This window comes from Hylobates moloch, unplaced genomic scaffold, assembly GCF_009828535.3.
Source record: "Hylobates moloch isolate HMO894 unplaced genomic scaffold, HMol_V3 SCAFFOLD_10, whole genome shotgun sequence".
Classification (NCBI taxonomy): Eukaryota; Metazoa; Chordata; class Mammalia; order Primates; family Hylobatidae; genus Hylobates; species Hylobates moloch.
In genome coordinates this window covers 16468407-16487906 of record NW_026652285.1, presented here as the reverse complement: position 1 = coordinate 16487906, position 19500 = coordinate 16468407, and the positions used below count along the sequence as shown (strand labels likewise).

The 19500-nt window shown below is 40.0% G+C and overlaps 1 protein-coding gene and 1 non-coding gene across 3 annotated transcripts in view; both read left to right on the top strand.

Moving 5' to 3' along the window:
* The window catches only part of TAOK1 (TAO kinase 1), a 169266-nt gene extending 150823 nt beyond the window's left edge, over positions 1 to 18443 (top strand). For both annotated transcript variants that reach the window (XM_032163138.2, XM_058445982.1), the window contains exons 19-20: positions 269 to 451; positions 9044 to 18443. In XM_032163138.2, coding sequence (XP_032019029.1) covers positions 269 to 451; positions 9044 to 9505 — 645 coding nt within the window. In that variant the 3' untranslated portion in view covers positions 9506 to 18443. The remainder of the gene's footprint in view (positions 1 to 268; positions 452 to 9043) is intronic.
* Positions 10106 to 10291, top strand: LOC116476088 (U2 spliceosomal RNA). The gene has a single exon (XR_004250147.1). It is a non-coding gene; the product is annotated as a U2 spliceosomal RNA (small nuclear RNA).
* Positions 18444 to 19500: the final 1057 nt, after the last annotated feature.

The window sequence follows — 19500 nt, the reverse complement described above, 5'->3', positions numbered from 1 at the left end:
AATGAGATTCTAGGTTTTTCTTAAGAAAAATTTGGTTATTCAGGCATCTTCCAAATAGCTTATGATAGCTTTATCTTCATAACGATATTATTGGTTATTCTGCGTTTCTTTTTCAGAGATGTTTACTCCAAGATACAAGACAGAAGAATTGTCTAAACTAAAAAAGAGTAGTCTATCTTCTAACACTCCTCCTCCTTTCCATAGGTCATGAATTGATAGCTAACATTAGGATATATCTGTTTTTTTTTCTCTCTCTCTCTTGTCTCAGCTGCGTTTGGATGAAGCACAGGAAGCAGAGTGCCAGGTTTTGAAGATGCAGCTGCAGCAGGAACTGGAGCTGTTGAATGCATATCAGAGCAAAATCAAGATGCAAGCTGAGGCACAACATGATCGAGAGCTTCGCGAGCTTGAACAGAGGGTCTCCCTCCGGAGGGCACTCTTAGAACAAAAGGTATAAGTAATGGGAAAATCATTGTTTTCGAATTAGCTTTTGTCAAAAGCGTTTTAAAAATATATTTTCATGTTGGCAGAGGTCACATTAGATTTCTTTCACAATACCACATTTCCTGAATTCTAGTTATGGCAGCAGATTTTTCTTTAAAATTACTGATTCACTGATGAACCTTATCATTAGTGAGCTCCAGAAATCAAGGGAATATAATTAAGTAGTAATTGCTAGAGAAAAGATATGGGTGTGTGAAGACAGTCAGGTGAATTTGAGAGTAGCAGATCTGGCTCCATTTTCCTCACTTCTGTGTTCCTAGCTTGCTCTACCTAAGGAGGTTGGAGAAAGACTTAACTAGTGAAGAAAGAGAGCTGCATTAATTGCCTGAGAGAGCCAGGGACGAAGGATCGGGAATATATACCTTACTCATACATCCTTGGCCTGGAGCTATACAGATTGGTAGAGGATTACTGAGGGACAGAAGGTAAAATCAGTTCCACACAGCTGAAAAGTCAGGCTGAAAAAATGTTATTTCTAGATGCACATTTTTACTTTTTCTGAATTATTCTTGTCAGATATATTAGAAAATAGAAATAGAATCCCCAAATTTCCATCCTTCAGGATACTAAGGGGTGTGTGTGTGTACTAACTAGGGAAGGGGCAATGGACAAAAGATTTTGAGAGGTAGAGAAGAAAGGCATTTGTGCAAGAAGTGGTAGATTAGACTGGGCTTAGGCCTCCCAGCAATTTGGGAAGCCAAGGCAGGAAGATCGTCTGAGCCTAGGGGTTCAAGACCAGCCTGGGCAACACAGGGACACCCTATCTCTACAAATATTTAAAAATTAGCTGAGTGTGGTGGCTCGCTCCTGTGGTCCCAGCTACTTGGGAGGCTGAGGTGGGAAGATGGATTGAGCCTAGAAGATTGAGGCTTCAATAAGCCATGGCTGCACCACTGCACTCTAGCCTGGGCAACAGGGCAAGATACTGTCTCAAAATAAATAAATAAATAAATAAATAAATAAATAAATAAATAAATAAATAAATAAATAAATAAAAAAAACAGTGGTTGATTATCAATTGTTTCCAGGATTCAGAGATACATTCCAGAACTCTCGAGTCTTAAATTCCCAACAGCTGATGTAGTCTTAGGTCCGTCGGTTATTGCATTCAGTACTTACCTAATGATCTTCCTAAAGTTGTCATTGTTTCTGGACCATAGGCCTGTAGATTTTTCCTCTATTTCCTATAGTTCTTGTGATAAAAATAGAATGCCTTATTAAAGTAAAAAATATCTTTTAAACCAGGTGTTGTGGCTCATGCCTATAATCCCAGCACTTGGGAGGCGGAGGCAAGCAGATTGCTTGAGCTCAGGAGTTGAAGACCAGCCTGGGCAACATGGCAAAACCCTGCCTCTACAAAAAATACAAAAATTGGCCAAGTGTGGTGGCACAAGCCTATAGTCCCAGCGACTAGGGAGGTTTAGGTGAGAGGATCACTTGAGCCCAGGAGGTTGAGGCTGCAGTGAGCTGAGATCATGCCACTGCACACCAGCCTGGGTTACAAAGCAAGACCCTGTCTCAAAAAAAAAAAAAAATCTTTAAAAAAAATCACCTAAATAAGATATAAGGCCGGGCGCGGTGGCTCACGCTTGTAATCCCAGCACTTTGGGAGGCCGAGGTGGGCGGATCATGAGGTGAGGAGATCGAGACCACGGTGAAACCCCGTCTCTACTAAAAAATACAAAAAATTAGCCGGGCGCGGTGGCGGGCGCCTGTAGTCCCAGCTACTCGGAGAGGCTGAGGCAGGAGAATGGCGTGAACCCGGGAGGCGGAGCTTGCAGTGAGCCGAGATTGCGCCACTGCACTCCAGCCTGGGCGACAGAGCGAGACTCTGTCTCAAAAAAAAAAAAAAAAAAAAAAAAAAAAGATATAAGATGTTACTGTTTCTCTAGCACAGCTATCTTTATTACTGGCTTCTTTGAGAGGTATTTGCGTCTAAATATTATCTCAATTTTATTTCTCATTCAAGATGAGAAAGATAAGGCCAGGCACAGTGGCTCACGCCTGTAATCCCAGCACTTTGGGAGGCTGAGGGGGTTGCGGATCACCTGTGGTCAGGAGTTCAAGACCAGCCTGGCCAACATAGTGAAACACCACCTCTACTGAAAATACAAAAATTAACCAGGTGTGGTGGCAGGCGCCTGTAATCCCAGCTACTCCAGAGGTTGAGCCTGGAGAATCCCTTGAATCCGGGAGGCAGAGGTTGCAGTGAGCCGAGATGGCACCACTGCACTCCAGCCTTGGTGACAGAGCGAGACTCCGTCTCAAAAAATAAGATGAGAGGCTGGGGTGTGGTGGCTCACGCCTGTAATCCCAGCACTTTGGGAGGCCGAGGTGGGCGGATCACGAGGTCAGGGGAAATCAAAACCATCCTGGCTAACGTGGTGAAACCCCGTCTCTACTAAAAATACAAAAAATTACCCGGGCATGGTTGCGGGTGCCTGTAGTCCCAGCTACTCGGGAGGCTGAGGCAGGAGAATGATGTGAATCCGGGAGGCAGAGCTTGCAGTGATCCAAGATCACACCACTGCACTCCAGCTTGGGCAACAGAGCAAGACTCCATCTCAAAAAATAAATAAATAAATAAATAAGATGAGAAAGATAGAAACATAAATTTTGAAAAATATAGTTTGTCCATGTGCAAATTTCCTAAATCTGTGTCATTCAAACTTTTTTTTTTTTTTTTTGAGACGGAGTCTGGCTGTGTTGCCCAGGCTGGAGTGCAGTGGCGCAATCTCCGCTCACTGCAAGCTCCACCTCCCGGGTTTATGCCATTCTCCTGCCTCAGCCTCCCGAGTACCTGGGACTACAGGTGCCCACCACCATGCCCGGCTAATTTTTTTGTATTTTCAGTGGAGACGGGGTTTCACTGTGTTAGCCAGGATGGTCTTGATCTCCTGACCTCGTGATCCACCCGCCTCGGCCTCCCAAAGTGCTGGGATTACAGGCGTGAGCCACAGTGCCCGGCCATCTCATTCCAACTTTTATATTTAAAATTTAATCTAAAGTTCTCTCTTAGGATTCAGTATGATCACTAAATGGAAAACTCCCTATAATATTTCAAGAATGGTGTTATGAGAGAAATATCGGCACATTAAAGTATGGTTGTAATTTTAGCCCCACCTAGTGGTTAACAGTTAAACAGCACTAATTAGCATCAGTCTTATTTAATTCCTAACCAAAAACTGCATGTTAATACAAAGCCATTACAATGCAGGCATAAAATCAGTACTCATTGGTGAAGGTGCAGTGACACTTTTATACAGTGCTAATACATCTTGGAAAGCAATTTGGAGTTGGGTGTATATATACTTGTTTGTTTTTTTTCGAGTGTCAACAGAGTCTCACTCTTGTTGCCCAGGCTGGAGTCCAGTGGTACAATCTCAGCTCACTGTGTTCTCCATCTCCCAGGCTCAAGCGGTCCTCCCACCTCAGCCTCACAACTACAGGCGCACCACCATGACCACTGATTTTTTTTTTTTTTTGGAGGGGGCAAGGGTAGAAATGGAGTTTCTCCATGTTGCCCAGGCTGATCTCGAACTCCTAGGCTCAAGCAATCTGCCCACCTCGGCCTCCCAAAGTGCTGGGATTACAGGCATGAGCCACTGCGCCTGGAGTTGTATATTTAGCCTTGTAAATGTTAAGTGTTTAAAACTTTGAGGAAAAGAAATCCAAATTACAGAAAAAAAGGAAAAGAAATCCAAACTGCAGGAAAAAAAAGGAAGAGAAATCCAAATTGCAGGAAAAAAAACTGCATAAATATGTTAATTATAACAACTTTATAATAATTTAAAACAACTTAACTATTTAAAATAGAGATACGGCTGGGTGCGGTGGCTCATGCCTGTAATCCCAGCACTTTGGGAGGCTGAGGCAGGTGGATCACGAGGTCAGGAGTTCAAGACCAGCCTGGCCAACGTGGTGAAACCCCGTCTGTACTAAAAATACAAAAATCAGCTCGGCATGGTGGTGCGTGCTGTAATTCCAGCTACTTGGGCGGCTGAGGCAAGGGAATCGCTTGAACCTGGGAGGCAGAGGTTGCAGTGAGCTGAGATCACGCCACTGCACTCCAGCCTGGTGACAGAGCAAGACTCCATCTCAAAAAAAAAAAAAAAAAAAGTAAATATGGCCAAGCCAATAAAAAAATCTTATTCAGCCATTTAAATGATGTCTGCAAAACCAGTATTAATATGGAAAAATGTTGATGGTGTATTCAACAAAATTTTAAGAGACAAATCCTACTGGAAGTAATGTTAGTAGTGGCTTTGTTAATGTGATAGTTTGATTTTTTTCTGTTTCTTTTTTTAAATATGGTTTTATTCATTTCATAATGGAAAAATGCATACAATTATTTAGTATTTAAAAGAGTAAAAGAACAATAGGATGGTACATCTATAGTACTTCAAGATGTTACTTGGTTTTTATGGCTAATATTTTGCCTTTCAAGCGAAGTATGTGATTACAAGGCAGGCTGGGGTCAATTAGTAATCACTAAGACCCTGTACCTCTCTACAGAAACTTTGTAAAATCCTAAAAGATGTGATTTCTGCACTTTCTGCTTGCTGGTTGTACATACAGATAAGAAGGAGACATCTGAAAATAGAAATGGAACTGGAGTGAATGTTAGTTGATTCTAGATGATAAATCATTCTGTTTGAAGATTGTTGTAAGTCTCCAAGTGAACCAAAAATTGTTCATTTAGTTTGAGACAAACAAAATGAGCCTCACATGTACATGAAGTCTTGTTTCAATGTTTCTCATCCTTCATTTACATTAAGTTTTTAGATAACACAACTATAAATGTTAAATTATATGTGAAATATATATATGAAAAGTAGTAGCATTTCCAGAGTATAAATGACCTTTTTTTATCATCTCATTTAATTTTCTCTCAAGATTTCACTTAGTATTAACATCATGGTTAGTAGTGTTTTTAAGTAAGAATTAAAATTTGGGGGTGGGTGCAGTGGCTTACACTGTAATCCCAGCACTTTGGAAGGCCGAGGGGGGGCGGATCACTTGGTGTTCAGGAGTTTGAGACCAGCCTTGGCAACATGGCGAAACCCCGTCTCTACGAAAAAAAAAAAAAAAAATACAAAAATTAGTTGGATGTAGTGGTGTGCACCTGTAGTACCAGCTCCTCTGGAGGCTGGGGTGTGGAGGATTGCTGGAACCTGGGAGGTAGAGGTTGCAGTGAGCCAAGATTGCACCACTGCACTCCAGCCTGGGCAACAGACCAGACCCTGTCTCAGAAAACAACAAACAAACATATTTTTGCGTAGGAAACAAAAAACTGCAGAAGAGTCTGGATCACTTGAGATCAGGAGTTTGAGAGCAGCCTAGGCAACATACTGAAACCTTCTCTCTACCAAAAATACAAAAAATTAGCTGGGTGTGGTGGTGCATGCCTGTTTTTTGTTTTGTTTTGTTTTGTTTTTTGTTTTTTTGAGACAGAATTTCACACTTGTTGCCCACGCTGGAGTGCAACGGCACTATCTTGGCTCACTGCAACCTCCGGCTCCTGGGTTCAAGCAATTCTCCTGCTTCAGCCTCCCGAGTAGCTGGGATTATAGGAATGTGCCACCATGCCCAGCTAATTGTGTATTTTTACTAGAGATGGGATTTCTCCAGGTTGGTCAGGCTGGTCTCAAACTCCCGACCTCAGGTGATCCTCGTGCCTCAGCCTCCCAAAGTGCTGGGATTACAGGTGTGAGCCACCGTGCCCGGCCAATTTTTGTATTTTTAGTAGAAATACCCAGTTACCCAGGAGGGTAAGGTGGGAGGATAGCCTGAGCCTGGGAGGTGGAGGTTGCAGCAACCCAAGATCGCGCCACTGCACTCCAGCCTGGGTGACAGAGCAAGACCCTGTCAAAAAAAAAGCAAAAATTGCGGTAGAATGTGGCAAAATATAATAACAGATGTATAAAGTATAGCAGAAATACAAAAGTATAGGAGTGATTTACTCTATAACAGAGGGAAAGTGGGGCAAAGAAATCTCAGGGAGATGGTATAAAGAGTGCTTTCTGAAGGAAGAATAGGTTAACCAGGAACACAAGGAATGTGTAAAGGCATGGAGAAATGATAAAATAAGAAATGTTTGGGAGAAATTACAAACAGGCCAGGATGGACTGGGAGTAAGAAGAGTTTGAAAATTGTTATTCTAAAACATGTTATTAAAGAGGCATTAGGCATTTTATATGAAGGTTGAAGGAGGACTTAAACATGGAATATTCTTCTCAGGGAACGATACCAAATGTCTGTATGTCTGTACCATCTTCTTTGAGACTTACTTGCTCCACTTTTCCTCCCCTATAGAGCAAACCGTTCAATACTTTTTTTTTGTTTTTTGTTTTTTGTTTTTTTTGAGACTAAGTCTCACTCTATTGCCCAGGCTGGAGTGCAGTAGCCCGATCTCGGCTCATTGCAACCTTCGCCTCCCAGGTTCAAGTGATTCTCCTGCCTCAGCCTCCTGAGTAGCTGGGATTACAGGCACCTGCCACCACTCCCGGCTAATTTTTCTTTTTGTTTTTGGGTTGTTTTTTGTTTTTTGTTTTTATTTTTGTTTTGAGACGGAGTTTCACTCTTGTTGCCCAGGCTTGAGTGCAATGGTGCTATCTCGGCTCACCGCAACCTCCACCTCCCAGGTTCAAGTGATTCTCTTGCTTCAGCCTCCCAAGTAGCTGGGATTACAGGCATGCGCCACCACGCCCGGCTAATTTTGTATCTTTACTAGAGACGGGTTTCTCCATGTTGGTCAGGCTGGTCTCGAACTCCCAACCTCAAGTGATCTGCCCGCCTCAGCCTCCCAAAATGCTGGGATTACAGGCGTGAGCCACCGCGCCTGGCCAATTGTTGTATTTTTAGTAGAGACGAGGTTTCACCATCTTGGCCAGGCTGGTCTCAAACTCCTGACCTGAAGTGATACATCTACCTCGGCCTCCCAAAATGTTGAGATTACAGGCATGAGCCACCACGCCCGGCCACGATACATTTTTTATTTCTGTAGTACCTTATAAATATCTTAACCCATTCTATTGCAATTTTTTATCTGTATTTGCTTCCCAGGAAAAAAATTTTTGTTTTGTTTGTTTGTTTGTTTTGAGGTGGAGTCTCAGTCTGTCGCCCAGGCTGGAGTGCAGTGGTGTGATCTCTGCTCAGTGCAGCCTCCGCCTACCAGGTTCAAGTGATTCTCCTGCCTCAGCCTCCCAAGAAGCAGGGATTACAGATGTGTGCTACCACGCCCGGCTAATTTTTGTATTTTTAGTAGAGATGGGGTTTCACCATGTTGGCCAGGCTGGTCTCGAACTTCTGACCTCTAGTGATCTACCCACCTCAGCCTCCCAAAGTGCTGAGATTATGGCCTTGATCCACCGCGCCCGGCCCAGATAGGGCTTTTGACTTTAACGTAATCATAATTCCACTGTGATATCTAACAGAATTCATAATAATTTTTAAATGCATGTTTAAATTTCCCCTATTATCTCAAATCCTCAATCCCAGCACTTAGGGAGGCTGAGGTGGGAGGATCATCTGAGGTCAGCAGTTCAAGATCAGCCTTGCCAACATGGTGAAACCCCATCTCTACTAAAAATACAAAGTAGCTGGATGTGGTAGCACATGCCTGTAATCCCAGCTATATGGGAGGCTGAGGCTAGAGAATCACTTGAACCCAGGATGCGGAGGTTGCAGTGAGCTGAGATAGTGACATTCCACTCCAGCCCAGGTGACAGAGCAAGACTCTGTCTCAAAAAAAAAAAAAAAAAACTTACACATTCTAAAAATATAAATTATGCTGATTCCTAAGGGACATCTCGTTTTATTTATTTATTTATTTTATTTTTTATTTTATTATTTTTTTTGTGAGACAGAGTCTCACTCTGTCACCCAGGCTGGAGTGCAGTGGCGTGATCTCGGCTCACTGCAAGCTCCACCTCCCGGGTTCACGCCATTCTCCTGCCTCAGCCTCCTGAGTGAGTAGCTGAGACTACAGGGGCCTGCCACCACCATACCTGGATAATTTTTTGTATTTTTAGTGGACACGGGGTTTCACCATGTTAGCCAGGATGGTCTCGATCTCCTGACCCCATGATCTGCCCACATCGGCCTCCCAAAGTGCTGGGACTACAGGCGTGAGCTACCTCGCCCGGCCTTGATTTTTAAATGTATATCCATAGAGTCAAATAATAGACACTAGAGACTACAGAAGGTGGGAGGGTGGGAGATGAGTGAGGATTGAAAAATTACCTATTGGGTATAGTGTTCCCTATTCAAGTTATGGGTGCACTAAAAGCCCAGACTTCACCACTACGCAATATATGCATGTAAAAAAATCTGCAGTTGTACCCCCGAATATATAAAAACTTTAAAAATTTTTTAATAAATTAAAGGGAAAAAATTTAAATAAAATTTGAAACTCATGGACAAATGTACTTCCATAAAATAGCCACTTCAAAGCTGAATAATTATTGCTTCCTTTATTTATAGACTTAAAAATAATAAATTGGCTTTCTTTTTTCTTCCTTTGTCCAATCTCCAACAGATTGAAGAAGAGATGTTGGCTTTGCAGAATGAGCGCACAGAACGAATACGAAGCCTGTTGGAACGTCAAGCCAGAGAGATTGAAGCTTTTGACTCTGAAAGCATGAGACTAGGTTTTAGTAATATGGTCCTTTCTAATCTCTCCCCTGAGGCATTCAGCCACAGCTACCCGGGAGCTTCTGGTTGGTCACACAACCCTACTGGGGGTCCAGGACCTCACTGGGGTCATCCCATGGGTGGCCCACCACAAGCTTGGGGCCATCCAATGCAAGGTGGACCCCAGCCATGGGGTCACCCCTCAGGGCCAATGCAAGGGGTACCTCGAGGTAGCAGTATGGGAGTCCGCAATAGCCCCCAGGCTCTGAGGCGGACAGCTTCTGGGGGACGGACGGAGCAGGGCATGAGCAGAAGCACGAGTGTCACTTCACAAATATCCAATGGGTCACACATGTCTTATACATAACTTAATAATTGAGAGTGGCAATTCCGCTGGAGCTGTCTGCCAAAAGAAACTGCCTACAGACATCGTCACAGCAGCCTCCTCACTTGGGTACTACAGTGTGGAAGCTGAGTGCATATGGTATATTTTATTCATTTTTGTAAAGTGTTCTGTTTTGTGTTTACTAATTGGGATGTCATAGTACTTGGCTGCCGGGTTTGTTTGTTTTTGGGGAAATTTTGAAAAGTGGAGTTGATATTAAAAATAAATGTGTATGTGTGTACATATATATATGTACACACATACACATATATTATGCATGTGGTGAAAAGAATTGACTAGATAGGGGATTTTTCTGAACACTGCAAAAATAGAACGCAGCAAAATGGCTTCAGTTATCACTTTTGGGTGTCTGTATCCTAAGAAGTTTCTGAAAAGATCTAAAGCCTTTTTATCCCATATCCCAAATTCTTATGAGCCACTCACAGCAGGCAGCATATGTTGAAATAAGTTATTACTGGTACACACCTGCATCCCCTCACCAATGTATTTATTTGTTATTAAATTGATCTGACTTCTCAGCCTCATTTGGACTAAAAAAAGAAAGCAGAAATCCATGAACACATTGCTTCTCGGCCTTTTGGCTAAGATCAAGTGTAGAAATCCATGAACACTAAAGGACTGCATTGACTTTTTCAGAGAGTAGAAAACAACTTAGTTTTTTTTTTTCCTGAATGCGTCATAGGCTTGTGAGTGATTTTTGTCCATTCAATTGTGCCTTCTTTGTATTACAATAAGATGGGGGTACTTAAGGAGATCACAAGTTGTGTGGGGATTGCATTAACAAACCTGTGAGCCTTCAGTGGGGAAGACCAGAAGGGTGAGAGGGGCCCTGAAAGTTCATATGGTGGGTATATCCCGCAGCAGAGTGAGGAGATGAAGCTTACATGTCCTGACGTTTTGTTGCTTATACTGTGATATCTCATCCTATCTAAGCTCTATAATGCCCAAGACCCCAAACAGTACTTTTACTTTGTACAAAAACAAAGACATATAGCCAATACAAATCAAATGCCAGAGGTATTTGATGCCATATTTGCAAATTGCCATCTATTGAAATTCTCGTCACACTACATAGACATAATTGTTATCTCCTTTTGGCTTACGTGATTTTCTGTTTACAAGTAGAATAGCCAATTATTTAAATGTTTAGTTGCCACAGTGAACCAGGAGTCACTGAGCCAATGACTTTACCAGCTGCTGACTAATCTTCATCACCACTGTAGATTTTGCTGCATGTGCAGGTCCTCTATTTTTAATTGCTGTTTTCGTTGCTGCAGTACTTTACAAACTTCTAGTTCGTTGAGACTTAGTGACCATTTGGCATCAAGTTAACATCACACAATAGGAAACACCACTTTGACAAGTCTCAAGCCTCAGTGCTAAAGTACTACTGAAAAGGAACTAGGAAGTTTGGCCATTTAAAAAAAAAAAAAGTAAAAGTAAGTTATAGTGGTCAGGGAATCTCTTGACGAAAGCTAACTCTTTTTTTTCAGGGGGCACATGTTTTGTTTCGTTATGTTTTGTTGTACAATGAAGGATGAACCCAATGCTAAAAAGTCAGTTATTTTCTTGGTTTTCCATTTCTTGTATAGAAATTGAGTTGGAGGTGGGTAGGAAGCTGTGAGTATGACTTGAAGAAAAATATCCTTTTCAGTGACAAATCAGAGTTTCTTACAAGTTATTGTCCTGCTCCCTTCCAAGTTGTCTTGAAGAATCCTTGCTGCTAACTCTGGATCCTGCTTTTCCTATAGTCAGAGGGCTCCAAGGTAGAACTCTCTAAGTCCCTCTCAGTGGCACTCTTTTCCTAGACCAAACTAATGACCAAATAGTAATCAATCTATCACTGTTGAAGTCCTGGTTTTCTCAACCAAATTTTAAGTCTTTCCCAGGTATGTCAGTCGAGTTGCCATGAATCCTCACCTGTAGGAGTTTCTGAGATTTATTTTAAGGAAACTGGAAGAAAATTAACGTTTTAATGTAAATGTTTTTAAAACCAAGATCACCATAGAGTTCACACAAAATTTTAGGCAGTGTTTCAAGAAGCACTCTTATGTGTTATTCTTTCGGCCCCTGCTCCAGGTCACCAGTTTTTAGGTAAACATGACATGTACTTGTAATATCAGTGAAAGGGGCTTTTAGTCGTCTCAGTATCTTTTTTGCATTCAGGTATTACAGCGTTTCCAACAAATTGAGAAATCTACCTATTTGGTGTAAAATGATAAGAGAGAGCCTTAGAATTTAATAAAATGTCAAAAATATAATTTGATACCCTTAAAAATTATTCATAGATCTGGCTGCTCTGTACTACTGGATGGGTGGAATAGGGAAGCAGATCACTTTTGCATACAAAACTCTTTCAAACCCAAAATACTATTGGTGGTACATTTTAAAGTCCAATTGTGGACTTAAATAAGTCAAATTGAGAGTTCCTGAGTCCATTCAGATCTCCAGTAGGGTTTTGTATCCGATGTATTTGTTTGGCCACCAGTTTTACATGTAGGTCATGATTATACCTGGATTTTATCATTAAGTTAACTTTAAAGTATATACAGTTTGCAAAAAATGATTCAAATTAATTGGTTTGTATATGTTTGTGAGAACTAGCTTCTGAGGAATCTCATACATAGTAGGAACCATCATAGAGTAAAGCTTGTAGCAGAAAAATTGGAAAGGTTTTGAGATATCCTAGAGAAAGAGCAAGCACTTTCTGAATCAGTGGACAAATATCAATATTCGATCAAATTAACACTACCTCCTTCCCAGTGTTGGTGTTCACTCACTATGTCTTTAAGAAAATTAAAAGTATGGAAAATTTGTCTAGCATATCAGAAGTTGTAAATGCTATATCTGGTATCCAGAGGCTGGCTGTAAAAAGTTCCTTGGGGTCACTCTATCTCCCATTTTTTTTGGTTAGCATTTTAAAAATGCAAAGCCACATACTTTGAAATATATTATTCCAAATTGAGCTCCCTTCCCTTTGCACATATTTTTCTTCCCCTTATTGAAGTCAGCTCTAACCCCAAATTCTAGTATCCAAAAGTATTTTTATTTGTATAATGTTATCTGAAAAATGTGTTTATATTGTATTTTCAGAGCTGCAATTCTTATTCGCCATTTCAATACCTAGAGATAAAGAGTCTTATATTTGAAGCCACACACACTGGTGTAATATGCTTAGTACTCTAGGTCAAGGATTTGTTGGTAAATGGAACATTTTAGCATAGTCATTATGATTTTTGGTTGCCTAGACATCGGTAAACATTCAGTACACTAAAGAAACTATCCTGGACACTCCCTCCTGCTTCCACCAATTTTTTTCTCATCCCCTTTTCAAAAATTGAAAACTCTATGAGTGTCTTTTTGAGACCATAAAGCAGACTTTAGTAACTTTCTATTTCTGTAAGTACTAAATGTCTGGCATTTTAAACTTTTGTAGAATACATTGTGTTGGACACTGGAATAATACTATTTATTTTCACCTGTGAAAAATGACTTCATTGTACTTGAAACACCTCCTTTGCATTTCTCCATTTGTGCCATTCACTAGTGGAAATAAATTGTATTATACCATGATCTACTGGCTTTTTAAAACTGTGTTAAATATGCACATTTTTGGTATAGCTATTATCATTTGTATGTATATATTGTATATACATATGAGTGTCTATATGTGTGTATAGATAGATGGATGGATGTAACTCATACTGTACATTTCCCATCAGGGCACTTAAAGTTCTGTTATTTTTGTTTGGTTTTGTTATTTCAGTCCTCAGTTAAGGCAAGAATGCATGTGTTTCTTAAGAATGAGTACTTTGCATTGATGTTTATGAGAAGGTGGTCATTAGATGCAGTCTTTTCCTTTTTAATCCCCTCTTAGCACTTGTGTGAGTGGAGAGGACGTTAAGTAAAATTTGGAATCATAAGTTGCAATGCAGTAAAATGGTGCTGGGGAAGGAGCCAGTTAGTGTTTCTGTGAGTTTGTGTTGTGATGCAGTAAAAGATAAGTAATGCAGAGAGAAATGAACCATGGAAAGTAAGAACACTGATGGTGATTCCTCTGCAAAGATGATAAAAAAAAAACAATCACACAATCTTTATGTGCTTTCTATTTGTATTTCCTAGTAGTGATACCATTGATCCTCTTACTTTTTTTACTCCATTAATACTAATAATTATATACTTTGCTGAGGATCAAAACAGCCAAGAAAGGAATTACTGCTAAAGCATCTAAGATTCTCCTAAACTGTAAAATCAACAGGAAATGGCCACTGGGAGAGAAGGATTTGGTATTGGGTGAGGGGCTTTCTCCCTTTACCTGCCTCTCCTTGCTTGCTAATAGTAAGTTCTTTGTGCACCTTCCACCACTTCTGAGCCACTACTATTCAAATAGAGATTTGCCCCAACACATTAACTTTTACCTTGGAGATTTATATGGTCCTGCATTTTGTTCTATGCTCACAATGTGAAGTGTCTTCTGTATTCAAATCAAAAAATAATATATTTAAGGTATATAAGTGTGAATCTCCTATAATGATGGAAGAAGAGGTTCTCTTGTCTTAGATAGAAAAGAGCCTTCTCCAAGAGCAATGTCAAAACTTGGGCTGTCATCTTTGAGCTGTTTACCAAAATACAGACCATTATTGAAGAAAAACAAATTATCTATTTTGTTTTCCCCCATCTAACATGATAGTGCCCCCAGCCAGTTTGTAGCATTGCCTTTTAAAAGAGACTCACTCAGTCTTAGTTTTTAAGAACTGGAAATTTCCCATCCTCAGATTCCTTAAAGGATGAACAGTTGGCTGTACACTTAGCGGACTTGCCTCCTGTATGCAAGGACTACTGATTGAAGTCTGTTTTGCTGTGTCTGGTTATGTTGTCTGCACTTTTATGAAATCACTACAATAGGTCTGCATTGGAAATGACTATTAATTTGTAAAGAAGTAAGTTTTATTAAACACTGTCTAGAAAGTGAAGCTGAGAACTCTGCCTTTATTGTGCATTTATATTTTCTGCTGAATTCTGGTCGTTCCCTTTAAAGTCATGTTGACTAATGTTTTCCTCCTTGTTTGTATTCAGATTTCCAAAATTTCACTCATACAAGGGAAGAGACTCCATTTAGCTTAACAGTAGTCTTTAGATCATCAGAAATATGTAAATTAGTATGCACCTTATCTGCCTGTTGTGGGTTTCTTAAACTTGCACTTCCTACCCACGCAAAGATAGATATCCTTTAAAGAAAATAAAGGCAGAGAATTAAAACTGGGGAGCCATTTACTATGTCACCATCACTGTTAACTGTTTCCCAGCAATCTAAACTTTTTGAAGTTTCAGAGGTGTATTTTTTTTTTTTGTATATATGTCTGTGTGATTGTATTGTTTTGTTTTTAAATATACAAGGAATTCTTTAAATAGAGAAAAAGGTTAATCCTCACTGAAACACCAGGATGCCCACTGGATATACTAATCTGAACATCTGTAGGTAGTTTGTCATGAAAAAGTGGAGAGAAGATGAGACTTTTGAATGAATGAAAAAGGGTATCTTGATGCCCAGAATTCCCCCACAAAGTACGGGTAATTCAACCTGCACAGTTTTCTTTCACTCAAAGTGTTTAGCACTTGTGAGTGAAAAATCATGTAATTATCTGTAAATATGTAGCTAACAAATTGACCTAGTTTCTGTATTTTTTTGTTTTTGTACTAAAGTTTATAGGTCTGTGCCAGCTAGAGAGAAGTTGCTGTCATTACCAGTTGTGGTCCTAGCATCTAACCCTGAAACCATCCTAGGTGACATTTTTAGAATTAATACTTAAGTGTTAAACAGGGGGAAATGAAGCTTAATCATTGGTCAGGTTTGAGATCTTTTGCAGTGAAGTAATTTAATATAAATGATCACATGTCCTCAATCATGAATGAGGTAGGGAGCCTCTCTCCCCCAGTGGCCATGTTTACAAAGGTGTGTTTTGTCTATAAAGTGCAAGTGTTTTAATGTCTATGTAAATTATGCAGGTGATAACATGGTTTGGAACTGTTTATTGGGCTCTTTAACTGAATTTTCAAATGAAATGAACTATGCTTATTGCTGGCACATTGATCCCATTTCTGGAACATTTTTCCTATTTCCAGAGTTACATATGTTCTTTTGTCATTACCCAATTTAACCTCCCTTTCTCTGATATGCCTTGTAGCCAGAGTATTAAAGGCTGATGAACATAGACAAGGGAAATGCATTTCTTAGAAATCCGTGAACCCTCAGTTGTATGCTTTCAGTACTCGTGTTAATATGTTTCTATGGCAACTCTGAGGTCAGTGGTTTAGAAATGAGATACCAGTGTTAATGAAAAGTGTGTGCTCTTTGCTTTTGCATGGCTTGGCTTAGTATCCAAGGTATATTAGGGCCACTTGAAAGCATGAAGACCAGTTATATAGGGAACAGGTTTCTCTCAGTGGCACATTTTGCTTTTTCTGAGCCCCAAATACATTGCCTGGGCATGAATTGCACATGGTCTGGACTGAATTATGTGACTTTAAAGGATGTAACTGCCCAACATTTGCAGATTCTGGGTGGTCTTTGTGACCATTTGGCTCGTATCCAAAAACCCTGGGGCTATTGGAACCCTTCCAACACTTTTTCCTTTGTCATAGACAAGTGTATATATAACTTATCAAGATATTGGCTGTTGTGGTGTATTGCCAGACAGCTCTCTTTTGGTTCCCATTCCAAATGTGCTGCTGTCCTTCTTTGCATTTCACAATATCAAAGAAACCACCACCCTTCTTCCTAACAGCATTTTATGCCTTTTATTCCACATTAAATGGGAATTGTGCCTACTTAGGAGTGCCCCTCCAATTAATTACATGTGTCCAAGAATAATCCAAGCCAGAGACACAAGGTGGGAAAACATTTCAAAAAAAAAAAAAAAAGTCCTCTTAAGGCCAGTAATTTATCTGAAAAGGTATTTTATCACTCCTTGACACGTTATATATGAGCCTATTAGGAGCTGCAGGTGGTTTCATAGGGTAAAATCCAAGAAAAGAGAAGGATGTGTGGGGTTTCTATTAGAAGATAATTTTGTTCTCATTTTACCTTTTCTTTTATGATCCTTCTCTGCTAGAACAGGTTAATTCTCCAAATTTGTTTTGTTTTGTTTTTTTATTTTTTAGGGAAATTTTTGCAAAAGCAATGGTCGGATGTAAATAACATTTAAAGTATAGTGCACATAACTTCCCCGGACTGTTCCAATCTGATAATTTGTAAATGCTTTAGAGGTTTTTAAATTAACACTTGTGTTGCTAAATCCTATTTATGTAAGTCTGCTAAAGTTTTTTAGCCCACTTAAAACTTAAGACAACCATTTAAATAATGGATGGGTTACTATGAGCAATTTAGCTTTCAGAACCCCCTTGTTTTAGTATATGAAAAAGCCTAATGCGCATTAATGAGGTTGAAGAGACTATGAGAAATATGTATAGTGTATATTTTAAAACAGCTTTGCTTGTATTGTGAAGATTTAAAAACAAACTTGAGATTTTTAACGTAACTATTAACACAGTTTTAACATAAGTTATCCCACTGGGTTTAAGAGCATCTTGAATGTATAATCCTTTTTGTAACCCAGGTTGGTTTCTACTTTTACCAGTCACCAAAACATATTTATGTTTTTAGTTTTATATACTCATTTCCCTTTGTTTTCCTCAAACAGCATGATTTTTTTGCACATGTAGAAATTTTTTGAAAGAAATTAGTACATCATTTTCTCTGGATTTTCTTCACTTCCCTCTTCCTTTCTACTAACCCCTTCCTTAAAGGCCATATCACTCCATTTGCATTATTTGTGCAAATGCCAGGGTTGGTTTTTATTTTTTATTTTTGCTATTTACCTAAAAAAAGAAAATGCTTCAGTCAGTTGCTTTTTTATTTAAAAAAAAAAAAAAGAAAAGAAAAAAAGCTGTAACCTTATCATTTCTGAGTAGACCATTGAGCGATGAATGCACACCTGTAATAGCCCAGGACCAGCTGTGGTGGCTAAAGGGAATATGTTAATTAAGCAAGAGGTTCTTTTCTAAAAGTGGTATCTGTTATCCACAATGTATTTCAGTTATTCCCACAAGTCAGGGGTCCAGATAAAATGAGGGTTATCAGCTAACTGATATGCTATCATTGAGGTTCATCAATGAATTTGTACATTTCTAGTTCCCTTTGGTGAAGGGAAAAATGATGATTTTGCAAGACCTAGATTTTGGCTTGGTTTCTTGCCTCCTTTTTTGGCAGCCTTCATCTTCTCATCTCCCAAATCCCCTGAGCCTGTAGGGTTTTCATAGTGGACAAAGAACTTGTGGTCTTTTAAAACTGGGACTGATATTTTTTTGAGAGTATCGTGTCGAAAGGGTGATGTTCTACCACTTTACCAATAACTAATTTTAAATACACATTGTCCTCTCGATTTTTGGACCAAACAGACGCTCACAGTGGAGGCTTATCAAGGGTTGCATTGGGGAAGAAGCCTCTCCCTCTCTGTCAGCACCAGCTGGTAAAGGTGACTGTACAGATGTGCATTTTCCTTTTGGTATAAATGGTCCACAGCACTAACTGGTAAGGCTTATTGTACAGTATATTGTCAGTATTCTTCTGGTTCAGCATACCTTATAGTTCATATATAACCTGTATTAATTGTATAGATTGTGCATTTAAAGCTGTTACCAAGTTGTCAGAACATAAGAGCGAAAACAAGGTCATATGTAATATTTTGTTTGTAAGTATCCTTTGTATCATAGCAAAGGAAATGTTTAAAAAAATCAACTGTAATAAAGTAATTTTAGTACACAGTGTCTGTCCAGTTTTTTTAAGCAATTTTATTCCCATGAAGATAAACTCTCTCTATTGAGTGACTATTGGATAATTACTGAACCTTAGGCAGTGTGCTGAATGTTGGGGTTACAAAAATGGGATTACTACTCAGATGGTAAAAGTGTACCATCTGATAAAAGACATAAACCCTCGTCCGGGTGCGGTGGCTCACACCTGTAATCCCAGCACTTTGGGAGGCCAAGGTCGGTGGATCACCTGAGGTCAGGAGTTCGAGACCAACCTGGCCAACATGGCGAAACCCTGTCTCTACTAAAAATGCAAAAATTAGCTGGGTCTAGTGGCGGGCGCCTGTAATCCCAGCTACTCGGGAGGCTGAGGCAGGAGAATTGCTTGAGCCCGGGAGACAGAGTTTGCAGTGAGCCAAGATCATGCCACTGCACTCCAGCCTGGGTGACAGAGCGAGACTCTGTCTCAAAAAAAAAAAAAAAAAAAAAAAAATAGACCTAAACCCTGTAGTCTAATTGGCTCGCCTTCTGTCTGCCCAGAGTGAAGTGGCCTATTGTGTTCGGGGTGTGAGATTATTCTAGTTGAAATTCTGACTGTTTGATGCAAGTTCTTAGGTTTTATTTCTTCCTTGTGGTCTGCATAACTACAACTCCGATACACAGAGCCATAAATGTAAGCAGTTCTCTTGGGTCTTGTATAAAGCCTCAAAAGGTAGTCTTATCTGGGCTTATCTCCCTAGATTTGAAAAATCATCACATTTTAGCCCTATGTGGGGGCAGTAAACCATCGAATCAAGTCCTGTTTAAAACACTGTGACTTTTTTTTGTCAGAAGACTAATTCAGAGGGGGAAATGCTCAGGGGCTGGGATTTATGTTTTTTAATATAAAAAGAAAATAGGGCCGGGCATGATGGCTCAACCTGTAATCCCAGCACTTCGGGAGGCTGAGGCAGGCAGATCACCTGAGGTCAGTAGTTTGAGACTAGCCTGACCAACGTGGTGAAACCCCATCTCTACTAAAAATACATGGTGAAACCCCGTTTCTACTAAAAATACAAAAAATTAGCCGGGCATGGTGGCGGGCGCCTATAGTCCCAGCTACTCGGGAGGCTGAGGCAGGAGAATGGCGTGAACCCGGGAGGCGG